We start from the raw sequence: 17,403 nt of genomic DNA on the forward strand, positions 1-17,403 counted from the left end.
GCTGAGGATCAAAACCGGTACCTCTGAATAGATTCATATATTTTTAAAATTTCTGGAACATATTTTGGATTGCAGTTTTAATATTGGCTCCATTTCATTGGCCTGATTTTCTTTTTTTCAGGACATCAATTATATAGATGCCAGACAGCCTCAGTTTAGTCATTTTTATCTTTTTCTTATTGACATTTTTTTACTTCTTTTACATTTCATTTTACTTTGATTATTTGGTTTACTTTCATTCTTTTTATTATATTTTAATTTAAATATTCTCCCTTTGGCATTTTAATCTTCATTATCCATATGATTTCTTTTTTATTCTATTTTTTCTTCTTACTTCATTTCATCCTGATTATTAAAATCTATTTTTGTCTTAATTTTTTGTATTTCTAATTCAAAGGTTTAATTTTATCTATAAATTTGTGTTTGTGTATTTGCAATTCAGTTGTGATTATGGTGTTGCACAATTCTTCAGCTTTGTGTTTGTGTTTTTAGGAAGAATTTACATCATTTTCATCAACTGATGTGCTGTTGTTCACACTTTCAGATTTTTTTCATAGGACATTTGTTTGGAGGAATTTTTTTCTATGCTTATGTGTGTGGTTTTAATTCACTTTATTTAATTTTTTGAAAGCATGATACAGATCCTGTTCCTCATCTCTGTCCCATATGGCTTCTGCAATACTTCTCCAAGAATTGGCCTCTATTCTTCAATGTGTAATTAAAATTAGAGTAGTTGGCACCCAGTTGGCAGAAAAAAGAGGGAAGGAAGGAGAGGAAAGAGGAGCAGGTGTGTTTCTGGGCATACCAATTAGGTTTGAACCCTTTAACATTTTTCAAAAGTTCCACCCAGTGACTTGCTTACATTTCTTCAGCAGACCAGACTTGGGTCATAAGATCGTGTCTAGCTGCAGGGGAGTCTGAGAGTGTGACTGTTTTATTCTGAGGACTAGAAAGGAGTAAAGGTGACAGAGGTAGGAGCAGTAGAAGAAGAGATGTCTTTATCCAATTTGTTGCAAGAAAGAAATATTATTAGTTCTTTTGGATGCTGCTGAACTTGCTCTTTTTTAAAAAAATATTTTTTAGTTATAGACGGATGCAATATCTTTATTTTGTTTATTCATTTTTATGTGGTGCTGAGGATCAAACCCAGTGCCTCACACCTGCGAGGCAAGCACTCTTCCACTGAGCAACAACCCCAGCCCGAATTTACTCTTAATTAAGTGTCCCTTCCCCTATAAAATTCAATACAAACCCTCACACATTAAACTGGGTAATATTTCAACCACATAATTAAAAATCCTAATGCACATTCATGGAATACCTACTATACATCAAGCACCATGTTAGATAAATATTTCAACCCAGGTCATTTTTATTTCTCATTTTAACAACCTTGAAGGTATATATTATTATCCCAGTTTAACAGGTGAGAAAGCAGAGGCTTACAGCTGTTAACTAAATTTTCTCAGGTTACTAAATGATAGACAATCTATATCTGTTTTTTCCCTGATGCATACTTTCCATTATGATATTTTTTTCTCTTGAACTAAACATTTTTTTGAAGAACATTTTTAGACTAGACATTATCTCTTCCTATTGTGCATTGTTATTAATTGGTTCCAAAAGTCCCCTTTCCTCATGGGTACAAAAGCTGTCCCATATGGCATCTGCAATACTTCTCCAAGAATTGGTCTCTATTCTTCAATGTGTAATTAAAGATAGAGTAGTTGGCACCCAGTTGGCACCCAGTTGGCAGTCTATAGCCCCAGACCAGCCCTCTTTTTTCTTCTCCCTTTGGTCTCATCTTCCCATGGTGACATAGAAACTCAATGGCATAAAATCTCTCCCAATGTCCCTTCTCATGTGCATGCCCACGGATGCTTTAAACTGAATTAATTGAAGCACATTTTGAAAATTTTTCTAACTCAATTGCTTGGCCAAGTTTCACATTGGAGACAAGAAATTCCAAGGGTAATTTGGTTTCCTGATCTACAAAGTGAGCCCAATTTATTTGAAAGTGTTCAAGGATCTCAATATCGGAAAACAATCCTTGATCTTCTAGTGAGTGAGTGAGTGGGCTTCCTTCCTATTCAAATGTCCACTTCATGCATTTAATTATAAATTTGTTGTTGCCTTGTAAAATGGAATGTATCTTCATTACTATTATCATTAAAGACTCATTTGTTATGCAGTGACGTTCTGAAATAATGAATTTTAAACCATTTAAAGAAGGCAAAATGCTGTTACTGAATGAACACATGACTGTATAAGCAGAATATCTGGTGACTGATTCCCTTTTTTCAAGGTTTGATGTGCAGAATCCCTCCTAAGCATGCTAGAGAAGGGTCATCATAGATGGCACTGAAGCTCGGCTAGGCGGTCACAGGGCTCACATACTGGACTAGTGGGAGGTCACAGGAGGAAATTCCAGATGGGGACTTAGAGTCTGGAGAGATTCAATTCAGTTCAGAAAATTATGCACCTTTATTATATCAAAGTAGTAAGGATTTCAAAGGACACACTGATGGATTCTGCAAGATATTTTGATAAATGGAAGCCAAAAAGCAAGGAGAAAATCTTACTATTTACCAGTTATTGGGTTTTATACTTCTCTGAATTAAAAAAGTTTTTTTAAAAAATATGGTATGATTTTGAAAGTAAGATATAAAAGGATCTTCTTTTACATTTCTGGGCAAATGGCTTATACAATTAGATTCTTTTTTTTTTTTTTTTTTTTTAATTTTTTATTGTTGGCTGTTCAAAACATTACATAGTTCTTGATATATCATATTTCACAATTTGATTCAAGTGGGTTATGAGCTCCCATTTTTACCCCATATACAGATTGCAGAATCACATCAGTTACACATCCATTGATTTACATATTGCCATACTAGTGTCTGTTGTATTCTGCTGCCTTTCCTATCCTCTACTATCCCCCCTCCCCTCCCCTCCCCTCCCCTCCCCTCCCCTCCCCTCTTCTCTCTCTGCTCCCTCTACTGACATTCGTTTGTCCCCCTTATATTATTTTTCCCCTTCCCCTCACAAATCAAAACCACCCTAAGATACCATCTCACTCCAGTTAGATTGGCAGCCATTATGAAGTCAAACAACAACAAGTGCTGGAGAGGATGTGGGGAAAAGGGTACACTTGTACATTGCTGGTGGGACTGCAAATTGGTGCAGCCAATTTGGAAAGCAGTATGGAGATTTCTTGGAAAGCTGGGAATGGAGCCACCATTTGACCCAGCTATTCCCCTTCTCGGTCTATTCCCTAAAGACCTAAAAAGAGCATGCTACAGGGACACTGCTACATCGATGTTCATAGCAGCACAATTCACAATAGCTAGACTGTGGAACCAACCTAGATGCCCTTCAATGGATGAATGGATAAAAAAAATGTGGCATTTATACACAATGGAGTATTACTCTGCATTAAAAAATGACAAAATCATAGAATTTACAGGGAAATGGATGGCATTAGAGCAGATTATGCTAAGTGAAGCTAGCCAATCCCTAAAAAACAAATACCAAATGTCTTCTTTGATATAAGGAGAGTAACTAAGAACAGAGTAGGGTCGAAGAGCATGAGAAGAAGATTAACATTAAACAGGGATGAGAGGTGGGAGGGAAAGGGAGAGAGAAGGGAAAATGCATGGAAATGGAAGGAGACCCTCAGAGTTATACAATTAGATTCTTCAACAATGCAAATTGGCTACTTCCAAAATAGGGAACATTTACTGAGTACAGATCTTGTTCTAACTGTTTTACTTCCATCATTGAATTCTCACAGAAATCCCAGAGGATAAAGACTGTAAGTAACATCACTTTGTATCAAGAAACCAAGGCTCATAGACTGTGCTTAACTTGCCCAAGATCTTATAAGTGGGAAGTGGACCCAGTGAGAATGGGTTTTCTAAACAAAACAAAAACAAAAATAATCCCCAGAATCTAAAAACAAAAATAATCCCCAGAATCTAAAAACAATTGGTAGGCTGCTCCCTTTAGTTGTTTTTCTATTTCTAAATAATTGATCCAAAGATTGGCCATGGGACTGATTTCCTGAATCCTTCCTTTTGTGATTTGTCTATGTCACCATAAGCTGTTCATTTTATGAAAGGAATTTAGGACTTAGGGAATTTTGTTACCAAAAAAAAGTAAGATTTATTTGTTGATTGGTGATAACAACCACAAAATAAAAACCTGGGAACAGCATTTATTTGTATGTTAGAATCCTGATCAATAACTAGCTGTGTGACTTTGAGAAGTCAGTTAAACTCTCTGTTCATTAGTCGTATCGTCTGGGAACTAAAGAGATTAGATTAACGGTCTACATATTCCTTTCAGCTCTAAAATGTCTTTGACTTCACTTGGTGCCTTGGCTCAGATGAAGTGGTTTAGTCCCCTGGGTGCCTTCAGTGCAGATCCTGGAACCGGCTGGAGGAGTCTTGCTCAATCTTGTTCCAGCCACAGCCCTTCAGTATCCTCAGGCCTGGCCACCTATCTGGGTGATGAGGCCTTGCCACCGAGGGAGGCCGTTATTCAGAACCTAAGGAGTGGAAAGTCCATGTTCAACTCTTTGTTCTGAGATGGAATATTTACCCAAGGAAGGTAAGTAATGCCCGACCACGAGGTTTCTCAGGTGCAATGAGTGGGTAAGAGGCTTCAAATCGCTGTGTGATCTGCGGTGAGTCACTTTTTGTCCCTTAGGCTCAGGTGCCGACTGTATAAAGGAAAGTTCTGGACAGAAAGTTCCTCCTTGGTGTCCTCTTTCTGGGGTTCCATGCAGGACCACGTGGGGAGGAGACCTTCCTGCTTGGAATGCACGGCAGTGGGTCTTTCAGACTCACTTATGACTTTGTCCATTTATGTTAGTGAATAACTTTTGACCTGGTTAGTGTCTCCACCAACATTTCTCTACCTAGGCTTTATATGTAATCCATGGCTCACCTTGTAATTCATGACCCTAGGTTGAGGGTTTTTACCTGGGGAAGCTCTGGAGGGAAGAGGAGGTAACTTGTTACCAACTGTCTTTCTCCTTGGCAAGGGAGATGAGAAAGTAGAAATGCAATGAACACCAGGAAGTCTGAGCTAATGATAGCTACTGTTTATGGAGAGATTCCTATTAGTTAGACAAGGCCGTTAAGTGCTTTATATATTTCATCTCAGAGCTAATTCTTGCAACAACCGCATCAAATATGAATTGTTTCCTTATTTTAAAGAATCCCATTCACCAGGATGTGAAACGTGGTTGGCAGAGTTGAAAAGGCAGCCAGCTGCTCCACTCCCCCCTGGGGCCACGTTAGACCAGTCCCGAGGAAAGGGCAAGGTATTCCACTAGGTACTTGCTTTGTTTTCCTCAGTCCTTCAGAGATCCAGGAACTTAGAACTCTGCCCTCCACTAAAAGACAGGTCACTTACCTGTGGAAGTCATCCGCTCTGGACTCTCACAATGATCCCAGGGAACCATAGGACATATTGTATTAAACCCCTCTAATGCATTCACTGAAATACACATCACGTGGTCCATTATGGCAACCTAGTCTGCATGAGGACTCGGAAATGACGTGTGTGTTTGTAGGAGTTTTGGCCTTTCAAGAGAGAAGTGGAGTGGGCTGGTAAAGTACTGGAGAGGATTCCAAAAGCCAGGTGGAGGAAATTGGGTCTGAGTGCCAGGCAACAGGGAGACAGTGAGCATTGCTGAGCAATGTGAGCCGAGGGAGACTCAGGGAGACTTTCTAACTTCAGTATAAAGAGCAGATTGGGGGTGAACACCGTGGACACCTGGGGACAGATGGAGCATGTGATGGTCTGCAGTCATCCTCACACGGGCTCCTGTCCTACTGGGAGATGGCTGCAGGAAGACAGACACAGGGACTGGTGAGATCATTGGATGTGACCTTGGGGCTGCTGGTGGGAGGGCCTGAGAGAACAAGGTGCTGCTATGAGACCCAGTGCAGGAGGGGTTCTGTCTGGTCACCTCTGCTGGGAGGAGCAACAGATTGCACGGCTTAGTCTACCAGCTGCAGCTGGGACCCCTGTCCCAGTGCTGGCCATGGGCTGGAGGAAGGAAGGCAGATCCCTGAATCTCACACTGTGTTGAAGAACCCACAGAGCTTCCTGGTCTCTGATGACCAGAGAAGGTGGAATGAAACACTACCAATGACTTGGAGGTTTTACAATGCCTGTACTAGTCCCAGGGAGGGACTCATAAGTGGATTTGGGAAAGCTTTGCATTGGCCATGGGTCTTGGTGCCATTTTCTAAGGCACTGGAGTGGCTCACCCCTGTGTCCTCTCTCTGAGGTGTGGTGGTTCCTTCCTTTTCTTCTAGATAGCCTGGGTCTGGCCTGGGATTACTCACTCACCAGGTGTGTTTCTTTGGGCAAGATGCTAAACCTGTGTGAGGTCAATTAGCTACCTCAAAGGGATAAGGAAGAATGAAATGAGGAGGTGGTGGGGAAGTGCTTACAGTACAGCACACAGTAGACCCTGGGCCCTAGTGATCGCCTGTGGGTGTTGGGATGACAATGAAAATGGTGACCATCAGGCACACAGATGTCCTAGTTTCCTTCAGGCCACCAGACTGCATTGCAGCCTTCTGGGGCTATTCTGATGCTTTGCTATTTCCATTCCTCTGGTACAGTAGGCGAGCGCCATCTTGCCTCCTGTCTCCCATGAAGTTGTTCTTCCTGGGTCCCCTTCTATTTTTTAAAATTTATTTTTATTTAAAAAATTTATTTTTGTAGTTGTAGATGGACAGCGTGCCTTTATTTTATTTGTTCATTTTTATGCAGTACTAAGGATTGAACCCAGTGCCTCACACATGCTAGGCAAGTGCTCTGCCACTGAGCTCCAACTCCAGCTCCCTGGTTCCCCTGTTTTTACCTGAGCAACCCTTGTGTCTTCTCTAGCTCTATCCAGAAACCATACTGAGGGTTCTCTCAGCAGATTTTCACCTCGTATTAATCTTCATATTTCACTATGACAGAAATTTGGGGTATATTTTATATATATATATATATATATATATATATATATATATATATATATACACACACACTAAGATGGAAGCATATGGAAGAAGGAAAATTCAGGACAATAAGAGATAATTCAAAGTAATTTTAAAAGCAGAGAAAATCTTGAGAATTTCTTTCCCTCAGCTCATAAATGTGCTCTTTAATCACATGGAGTTGCAAGTTTCCTGAGGGTGGAGCCATCTTCCATTGTCTTCTCCTAAGTCCTGAGTTGCCTAGGTACGTGTTGTCTCAGAGTTGCTTATCACAATCTTTTTTAAAAAAATATTTTTATTAGTTATGGATGAACACAATACCTTTATTTTATTTGGTTATTTTTTTTATGTGGTGCTGAGAATTGAACCCAGTGCCTCACTTAGGCTGGGCAAGCGCTCTACCACTGAGCCCCAACCCCAGCCCTTAACACTGTCTTTGGTTCAGAGAATTATATAAAAGAAATCCTGAGAGACTGAAATAGAGAGAGGGGGTGGGAGGAGGAAGGAAAAAAGGGGGATGCATTCCATAAAAATAGAAGAAAGATCAGTGGAGTAGGTGAGGGAGATTGAGGGGGAGGGAGAAGAAATGGGATACGGGAAGAAAAGTGAAATTAATCTGACCTAACTTTCCTATGTACACATATCAATATATCACAGTGAATCTCACCATCATATAAATCCATAAGACACTAATTAATAAAATAAACTATAAGTAAATAGCAGAAAGATCAGTAGAATAGAGGGAAGGGAACTGGGGGAGAGAAGAGAGGGACTGGATTAAAACAAATTATATTCCATGCTTCTATAATCATGTCAAAATGAATCCTAATGTTATGTATAAATAAAAATAACCAATAAAAAATAAAGAAAAAATCCTAACCTGCTGCTGATAAGAGTTTGCCAGTGATGGGCAAATTTGGAACAAAAATAATGAAGTAGTGAATGACCAAATGTTATGTCTGAACTGTGGTTTGAGAGTGAGCTATATTCTGATCTACTTCCAGCCATCCACTTAGCTCTCAGGTGACAAAATTTTGAAAATATGTTTAAAAATTCATGAATGTGGGGTGGGCCAAAACCATAGAGTCTGATAGAATTCAGAGGTTTATGTCCTTATGACTGTATATCCTTTGTTACAGGAGTCTGAGATCCATCTTTTCTAAATGGAAATCAGAGCAAGTACAAATAACGTGACTGAGTTAATTATCACAGGACTTTTCCAGGATCCAGAGGTGCAGAGAGTGTGCTTTGTGTTGTTTCTCCCCGTGTATCTGGCCACTGTGGTGGGCAATGGCCTCATTGTTGTGATGGTCAGTGTCAGTAAGAGTCTGCGCTCCCCCATGTACTTCTTCCTTGGCTACCTCTCCCTGGTGGAGATCTGTTACTCCTCTACTGTGGTCCCTAAATTCATCATGGACTTACTTGCCAAGGTTAAAACCATCTCCCTGAAGGGCTGTCTGGCCCAGATCTTCTTCTTCCACTTCTTTGTGGTCACTGAGATCCTTTTGCTTATGGTGATGGCTTATGACCGCTACGTGGCCATCTGCAAGCCTCTTCATTACATGAACATTATGAGCCGTCAACTGTGTCACATGCTGGTGGCTGGTTCCTGGCTGGGGGGCTTCATTCACTCCATAATTCAGGTTCTCAACACCATTAATCTGCCCTTCTGTGGTCCCAATGTGATTGACCACTATTTCTGTGACCTCCGTCCCTTATTCAAGCTAGCCTGCAAGGACACCTTTGTAGAGGGGATCATTGTGTTGGCCAACAGTGGATTAATCTCCATCTTTTCCGTAACCATCTTGGTGTCGTCCTATGCCATCATCCTGTTCAACCTGAGGAAACGCTCTGCAGAGGGGAGGCGCAAAGCCCTGTCCACCTGCGCCTCTCACATCACAGTCGTCATCTTGTTTTTTGGACCTGCCATCTTCATCTACATGCGGCCCTCGTCCACCTTCACTGGGGACAAACTAGTGGCTGTGGTCTACACGGTCATCACCCCCATGCTGAACCCCATCATCTACACACTGAGAAACGCAGAGGTGAAAATCGCCATGAGGAAGCTGTGGGCCAGAAGGGAGAACCCAGGGATGGGAACATGATAGAAAGATGTACGTCTGATTATTGTGTGTTTGAAATGGATTTTCAGTGGGATATTTTAGTATGGCAGCAACAAATAAAGGATTTTGTGTTACTTCTTCTGTGGTTCTCCTTGGTAACCACGACACCCTGGTGTAATATTTGAGGGATAGAGGTGAGGAATTCTCCCTGAATCTTATTGGCTGCATGATATCCAATAGTATGAAGGTTTGGGGAATTGGAAGGCTCAAACCAAGTGCAAATGCAAAATGGTGGATTTTGACACGTTTTATAAGTTAAAACCACTTCTTTGATTTCTTTCTGCTTCCCTCTGTAGTAATTTTACATATTTATGGGGCACCGTGTGATATTTCAATACATGTATGAAATGTGTAATGATCACATCAGGAAAATTTAGCATATCTATCACTGATGATTTATCATGTCTTTGTACTGGGAATATTAAATATCCTCTCCACTAGCTAGTATAGAGTATTCCTTAATTATTTTCACCCATGGTGATCTCCCTGTGCTATCCTAATGTTCTAGCTACTTGCATCCCTGTACAGAGGAACATTTTGCAAATGTTTTGAAGGTTGAAAGCACTTCACCTTCCTTCCCCGTAATATCGTCCCTTCCTTTTTCCTCCCTCCCTTCCGTCTTTCCTTTTCCCTTATTTGTTCAACATTGCTCATGATATTGGCTTGTATTTTAATAAGAAAGGAAACCAAGCAGAGGAATTATCAGGGAATTTGAAGACGAGAACAGCAATCTGTTTTTCTCTTACAATGTGAAAAAGAGTTTCTTTGAAGTTTCTATTCTTCTAGCGGGCTCTTGGCATCTAGTACCATAGACTGTGTGATCATAGTCATCAGAAAAGTCCCTGAAGCATTTTTACTTCTTTTGACATGTTGGCACAAAAGATAGCATTGGGCCCTTTCACAATGTCCAATATTGTGAAGTGGCCCCTGTTGACTTGGGAATTACACACAGTTGTGGGGAGTTTGCACGCACTCCATCCACTTTTCCTTGAGGATCAGTTGAAATCATACAGGCAATTGCCAAGCAGAGTGTTGGAGCATCCTGGGTGTGTTATAGGTCTTGAAGATTTCCCCTTTCTCCTGAAGGTACTAATTCAGTATGCAGGTGAGTAGACGTAAGTGCTCCAGGAAATTTTCCACATTTCCCTGGAGTAGTCCCCATTGATCATGTCTATGGATGCCCACCATTAACCCCAGTGAAAATGCTACTGCTTCTGCCTGGAATCCATTGCCTTCCTTTTCTAAATGCAAAATTCCTGCACGATTTTAAAACCTAGGTTAAAATTTCCCCACTTATAAGGCCTTGTCTGACCTCCATCTTTCTTGGATAGAATTGTGGTTGTTTCCATGGCCGTTTTACATTTATATGTCATCATTACCCCATCACTTTGACTGTGATTATTTCCCATGGTTTCTCTCTCATGAGACTGTAAGCTGTCAAGGGTAGCACTCTGTGCTGTTCCTCTTCCTGGCAGCTCTGTGAATCTCGCACATAGTTAGTTGATGCTTCAAAAGTACTTGCTGAATAAGCAAACTTTGAGGCTCATGTCCAAACCTTGCTAAGTCAACTCTCACAAATTCTTCATGAACACCATCATGGTGGGGCAGCATTTCTCTCTTGTTAAATTGTAAGAGCTCAGGCTCCAAAATTTTATTAGGTGGTTCCAATTGCCTGTCAGTCACAACCCAAGATCCTAGTCACTTAACTTTTATGATCGACTATATTGTTGCTCAGTAGCAATAAAAAATCTCCAGAAGCTTATTCTGAATATTATATGACATACATGTTATGGTTTAGATATGAGGTATCCTCCAAAAGCTCATGTATGAGATATCCTCCAAAAGCTCATGTATGAGATAATGCAAGAAGTTTTGGAGGTAAAATTATTATATTATGAGAGTTGCAACCTAATGAATGAATTAATCCAGGGATGTGGATTAGCTGGGTGGTAATGTAGGCAGGTAGGGTATGGCTGGAGGAGGTAGGACACGACTTTCAGGTTTATATTTTGTTCCTGGTGAATGAAGCTCTCTTTCTGCTTCTTGTTGCCATGTCCTGAGCTGCTTTCCTCTGCCATGCTCTTCTGCCATGATGTGCTGTCTCACCTTGGCCCAGAACTCTGGAGTCAGCTGACTATGAACTGAGACCTCTGAAACCATGAGACAAAATAAATTTTTCCTTCTCTAATTGTTTTTTTCAGTTATTTAGGTCACAGCAATAAAAAAGCTGATTAAAATAATACATGTAATGCTTTTAGAAAAGGACAAGGTACAATGGAAAAGAAAAAGGGGAATGAACGGAAGGGAGCCCGGATGGGATTGGGAAAGACAGTGGAATGAATCAGACCTCACATTCCTATGTACCTTTGTGAATATACCACAGTGAGTCTCACCATCATGTACATCCATAAGACACTGATTAAAAACAAACAAACTATAAGTAAATAGCAGAAAGATCAGTAGAATAGAAGGAAGGGAACAGGGAGAGGGAAGAGGGGAGGGAAAGGGAAAGTCCTGGGAAGTGAATTAGAACAAATTATATTCCATGCTTGTATAATTATGTCAAAATGAATTCTATTGTCATGTGTAACTAAAAAGAACAGTAAAAAACCACGGTACAGAGATAAATATTAGCTATCAGTATGATCAACATTAGTGCGGGTCCTTAATTTTGTGCGCTTATTGCATCTCTGTCCACCCACTGGTCTTTCTGTTCTGTAGTGCTATTCAGAATAGACCTTGGTTCCACCTTGAAAGATTTCAAGCACTTCTTGGCAGTTCATTCCTTTGTTTTTGGTAAATATTTGTTTCCTTGTTAGAGTCTGTAAATAAATCAGGATGGCACCAGGCATTTTGCCAGAGAAATTTTAGGGTCTGTAAACAAGTCAAGATGGCGCCTGGCAAAATGCCAGAGGGAGTGGTTTGTAAAGTAACGCCAGCGAGCCATTAAGTGTGGAGATTCCTTATTGGTTGACTACTGTATCTAGTTTATGTTAATTAAGATAAGCTGTGTGGAATGTATATATACCCCTCCTGTCCTACAATAAACGGCTCCTACTCCTGCTGTATCAAGGTACACAAGTTGTTCGTCACCCCCTGGTTATTTTGCTGCAGCCGGACTGCGGCATTTCCTTTCTGTTACTTAACTGACTTTGAGTGCTTTACATAGTATGTGGTACAAAACAGGAATTTAATGTTTTAAAAAGTAGATGTTTACTGTAATGTAACCTCTATTCTATGTCTTATGCTTTTAAATTCTGATAATGCATATTTCAAAACATTTGGTCCAAAACTAAGCAGATTAAAAGTAGTCTCTGTTCTCTTCTTTGGTTCCCTGCCTGCATTAAAGCAGGCTGTGATAATAGTCCCTCCCTTACTCATGTGCAGATTTGGTTTCCCCGGTGAGAAAGACAGATAGAACCTTCTTTTGAGAAGTGTCTACTCAAGGCCCATTTTTGATTGGGTTGCTTGTTTTTTCTTGTTAAATTTTTGAGTTCTTCCTATATTCTGGGTATTAATCCTGTCAGGTGAATATCTAGCAAAGATTTTTTTCCCATTGTGTTGGGTTTCTCTATACTTTGTTCATTGTTTTCTTTGCTGTGCAGAAGCTTTTTAATTCGATGGTATCCATTGGTCAATTCTTGCTTTGTTTCCTGAGCTATTGGAATCATACCCAGGAAATCATTTTTTGTGCCAATATAATATCTTTTTAAAAAATTTTTAATTTTAAAATTTGTTTTAATTAGTTATATATGACAGTAGAATGCATTTATACACTTTGATTTATAATACACAGGGGGGATATAATTTCTCATTTTTCTGAGTGTACATGTTGTGGAATCATATTGGTCATGCAGTCATATATATACATAAAGTAATGATGTCTGTTTCATTCTACTGTCCTTCCTACCCCCACATCCCCTCCTGTCCACACCTCCCCTCATTTCCCTATACCTAATCTAAGGTAATCTAAGGTAACTCTGTCTCCCTGTTGAGATACTCGAGTGGGGTTGCGGGGTGGATTTTCACAACCTATTCTGAGAAAAGTTTTTCTCTGGGCCTCAGTCTGTGCATCTCATGGACAAAGTGAGTGTTAGGAGCTATTTACCCCCTGATTCATTTTATTGTGGTGCTTGCCAGGTGATAAGTGACAGGGATTTGTGGAATTCCTCTCAGCTACTCTGTGTGTTGGAATGAGCTAGTGTGGAATATGGAACTCACCAGGCAGATTCATTTAGGATCTTTTTGAGCTGTGCACTCCAAGGATGGGGCAGAGCCTGGTGCTGCAGCATATTAACTATATTTGTTTAGGAACGCAGAGCTCCCTAAACAAAGATTCTCTCCGGAGCTTTCTAGGCTGTGCACAGTAAGGCAGGGCAAATGTAGGCACCTGTGTCTTCACTGAGGGGATATTCCCTTCCTCCTGCTATGATGCTGTTTAGCTGGTGCTGGTCACTCTCTTTCACCCACTATTCCATTATCCAAAAGATATGGGTCTCTCTAGGTCTCTTCCTCTGTTGTATCCCATACTCCGCCACATCACCCACTTCAACAAGCAGCTGCATACCTGTTAGTATGATTCTATTTTGTGGAGAAGCAGGCAAGTGCTGGGTGCTTCTAATCTGCTATTTTGAATCTCTCTATACTATATGTTCTTAATCTTCTCATCCATTGATGGACATCTCAGTTGATTCCTTATCATGGATATTGTAGACATGCTATAATAAACATTGGGGAGCAAATGATATAAAGATGTATATCAAGTAGAGAGATTGCTGGGTCATATGTAGTTATATATTTTTTTTTTTAAGTTTTTTTCCCCCTCTATACTGTTTTCCAAAGTGGATGTGCTAACTCTGCTTGCTAAGGATTGCTTTAGCTATTCTGAGTCTCTTATTTTTCCAGATGAATTTCATGACTGTCTTTTCTATTTCTATGAGGAATGCCATTGGGATTTTGATCGGAATTGCATTAAATCTGTATATGCTTTTGGTAGTAAGATCATTTTGATAATATTAATTCTGCCTATCCAAGAGCAAGGTAGATCTTTCCATCTTCTAAGGTCTTCTTTGATTTCTTTCTTTAGGGTTCTGTACCTAAAGATATGGGTCTGTAGTTTTCATTGTATAGGTCTTTCACCTCTTTTGTTAAGTTGATTTCCTAGTATTTTATTTTATTTTTGAGGCTATTGTAAATGGGGTAGTTTTCCTTTCAGATGATGTCTTCTATTTCATTGCTTGATATTGGTCTGTTTAAATTGTGTATATTATCCTGATTCAATTTGGGCAAATCATATGACTTAAGAAATTTTTTGATGGCTTCAGTATTTTCTATTGGAGTACAAGTTTTCAAAATAATTTCTGATTATTTTCTATATTTCTGTAGTATCTGTTGTGATATTACCATTTTATCAGGTATGTTAGTAATTTGAGTTTTCTCTCTTCTTCTCTTTGTTAGCATAGCTAAGAGTTTGTTAATTTTATTTATTTTTTCAAAGAACCAGCTTTTTGTTTTGTCAATTTTTTCAATGGGTTTATTTTTTCTTTTTTTTCAATTCCATTGATTTCAGGTCTGATTTTAATTATTTCCTCTCTTCAACTGCTTTTGGTGTTGATTTGTTATTTTTCTAGGGCTTTGAGATATAGTGTTAGGTCATTTATTTGTTGACTTTTTCTTCTTTTAAGGAATGAACTCCGTGCAATGAACTTTCCTCCTAGTACTGCCATCATAGTGTCCTAGGGATTTCGATATGTTGTATCATTGTTCTCATTTACCTCTAAGAATTTTTATATCTCCTCCTTGATGTCTTTTGCAACCCATTGTTTATTCAGTAGCATCTTTTTTAGTCTCCAGGTTTTGGAGTAAATTTTATCTTTTATTTTGTCATTGATTTCTAATTTCATTCCATTATGATCTGGTAAAATGCAGGGTAGTATCTCTACTTTTTTGTATTTGCTAAGAGTTGCTTTGTGGCATATTATATGGTCTGTTTTAGAGAAGGATCCATGTGCTGCTGAGAAGAAAGTGCATTCACTTGTGGAAGGATGAAATATTCTATACATGTCAGTTAAGTCAAAATTATTGATTGTATTATTGAGTTCTATAGTTTCTTTGTTCAGTTTTTGTTGGGAAAATCTATCCAGTGATGAGAGAGGTGTGTTAAAGTCACCCAGAATTATTGTGTTGTGGTCTATTTGACTCTTGAACTTAAGAAGAATTTGTTTGATGAACTAAGATGGTCCATTGTTTGGGGCATATATATTTATAATTGTTATGCCTTGTTGGTGTATGGTTCTCCTGAGCAGTATGAAATGTCTTTCTTTATCCCTTTTGATTAACTTTGGCTTGAAGTCTACTTTGATATGAGAATGGAAACCCCTGCTTGCTTCCATAGTCCATGTAGTGTTATGATTTTTCTCAACCTTTCACCTGTGTATGTCTTTTCCTATCAGATGAGTCTCCTGGGGGCAGCATATTGTTGGGTCTTTTTAAAATCCAATCTGCTAGCCTATGTCTTTTGATTGATGAGGTTAGGCCACTAACATTCAGGGTTATTATTGAGACATAATTTGTATTCCCAGCCATTTTGTTTGCTTTTGGTATTCAACTTGACTTGGTTTCTCCTTTGATTGGTTTTTCCTTTAGTGGAATACCTCCCTCTGCTGATTTTCATTGTTGCTTTTTAATTCTTCTTTATGGAATATTTTGCCGAAGATGTTTTGCAGTGCCAGTTTTCTAGCTGTAAATTCTTTTAACTTTTGTTTATCGTGGACAGTTTTTATTTCATCATCAAATCTAAAGCTTAATTTTGCTGGATACAAAATTCTTGGTTGGCATCCATGTTTTTTTTTTTAGAGCTTGATAATGTTGTTCCAGGATCTTCTAGCTTTCAGGGCATGGATTGAACAATCTGCAGTTATTCTAATTCGTTTCCCCCTGTATGTAATCTGATTCCGTTCTCTCATGGCTTTTAGTATTCTCTCCTTATTCTGTATGTCGGGCATTTTCATTATAATGTACTGGTGTGGATCTGTTGTTATTTTATACATTTGGTGTCCTGTAAGCTTCTTGAATTTGGATTTCTAATTCATTCTTCATGTTTGGGAAGTTTTCTGATTTTATTTCATTGAGTAGATTGTTCATTCCTTTGGTTTGGAGCTCTATGCTTTTCTCTATCCCAATAACTCATAAATTTGTTTTTTTTAATGCTATCCCATATTTCTTGAATGTTCTTCTCATGGTTTCTTATCATTTACACTGTGTGGTCTACATTCTTTTCAAGATTATATATTTTGTCTTCATTGTCTGAGGTTCTGTCTTCCAAGTGATATACTGTGATGCTTTGAATTAAACTTTTAATTTGGTTTATTGTTTCTTTCATTTCAAGGATTTATGTTTGTTTTTTTTAAAAGAACCTCTATCTCCTTATTGAAGTAATATTTTGCTTCCTGTATTTGTTTATGTAGCTCTTTGTTGAAATGATCTTTTGCTGCCTGTATTTGCTCTCTTATATCATCCCTTAATTCATGTAAATCATGTACATCCTGAACTTCTTCTCTGTAATTTCTTCCACTGTGCTAGCCATGGATTCTAATCATGTGATATCTTGATTTGTTTGGGGCACTTTCTTCCCTTCTCTTTTCATGTTGCTGGGTGTCTTCCCTTCTAGTGCTGTGGGTCTGAGGCATTATCATTTTTACCTATTGGTTAATAGTGCTCCTGTAGGGTTTTAATACCTCTCCTTTGTGGGGAAGGACAATGTTAACAGATCCTGATAGAATCCCAATGTAGCACCTATAAACAATTCATTGTTATTAAGATGTTTACAGTTTGGTCACAATGTACAGAAATGTTGAATTCTATTATTATCTATAATAAAATAGGTTGGTTTGTAAAAAGGTTTACAGTTTCTGATGGTGGACAGTGAACGTAGTGAGGCATAGGATGATAAGCTGAGGAGGCAGGATATGAGGATATAGAGTTAGTAGATCTTAGAAGTGTGAAAGAGAAATCTAATGAAGAGGGTTTGTAGCAGGAGAATAGACAGGAAGTAATTTTGGGTAGACAAGTACATGGGAAGACAGTAGAGTACATAAAACAAACACAAGTATGTATTATGAAAAGTAAAGGATGTTAAAATAGTAAAAATTAGAGCAAAAAGAAGAAAAAAGGCATATACAACACCAGTGTAATATACTATTCGTTCATTTATTTGTTTTTATTGATTTTTAAAAACATAAATGACAGCGGAATGCATTATAATTATTATT

The 17,403-nt window shown here is 38.8% G+C and overlaps 1 protein-coding gene across 1 annotated transcript; it reads left to right on the top strand.

Annotated features, from left to right (window-relative positions):
- The first annotated feature begins 8,157 nt into the window (after positions 1-8,157).
- On the top strand, positions 8,158-17,187 carry LOC124099997 (olfactory receptor 4B13-like). Its single transcript, XM_046455319.2, has 2 exons — positions 8,158-9,078; positions 17,157-17,187. Exons 1-2 carry the CDS (start codon positions 8,174-8,176, stop codon positions 17,185-17,187), a joined length of 936 nt encoding a protein of 311 aa, XP_046311275.2. The 5' UTR covers positions 8,158-8,173.
- Positions 17,188-17,403: the final 216 nt, after the last annotated feature.

Source organism: Marmota monax, unplaced genomic scaffold (assembly GCF_021218885.2).
Source record: "Marmota monax isolate L192 unplaced genomic scaffold, Marmota_monax_Labrador192_F-V1.1 WCK01_AAM20220418_F8-fsc00047, whole genome shotgun sequence".
Taxonomy (NCBI): Eukaryota; Metazoa; Chordata; class Mammalia; order Rodentia; family Sciuridae; genus Marmota; species Marmota monax.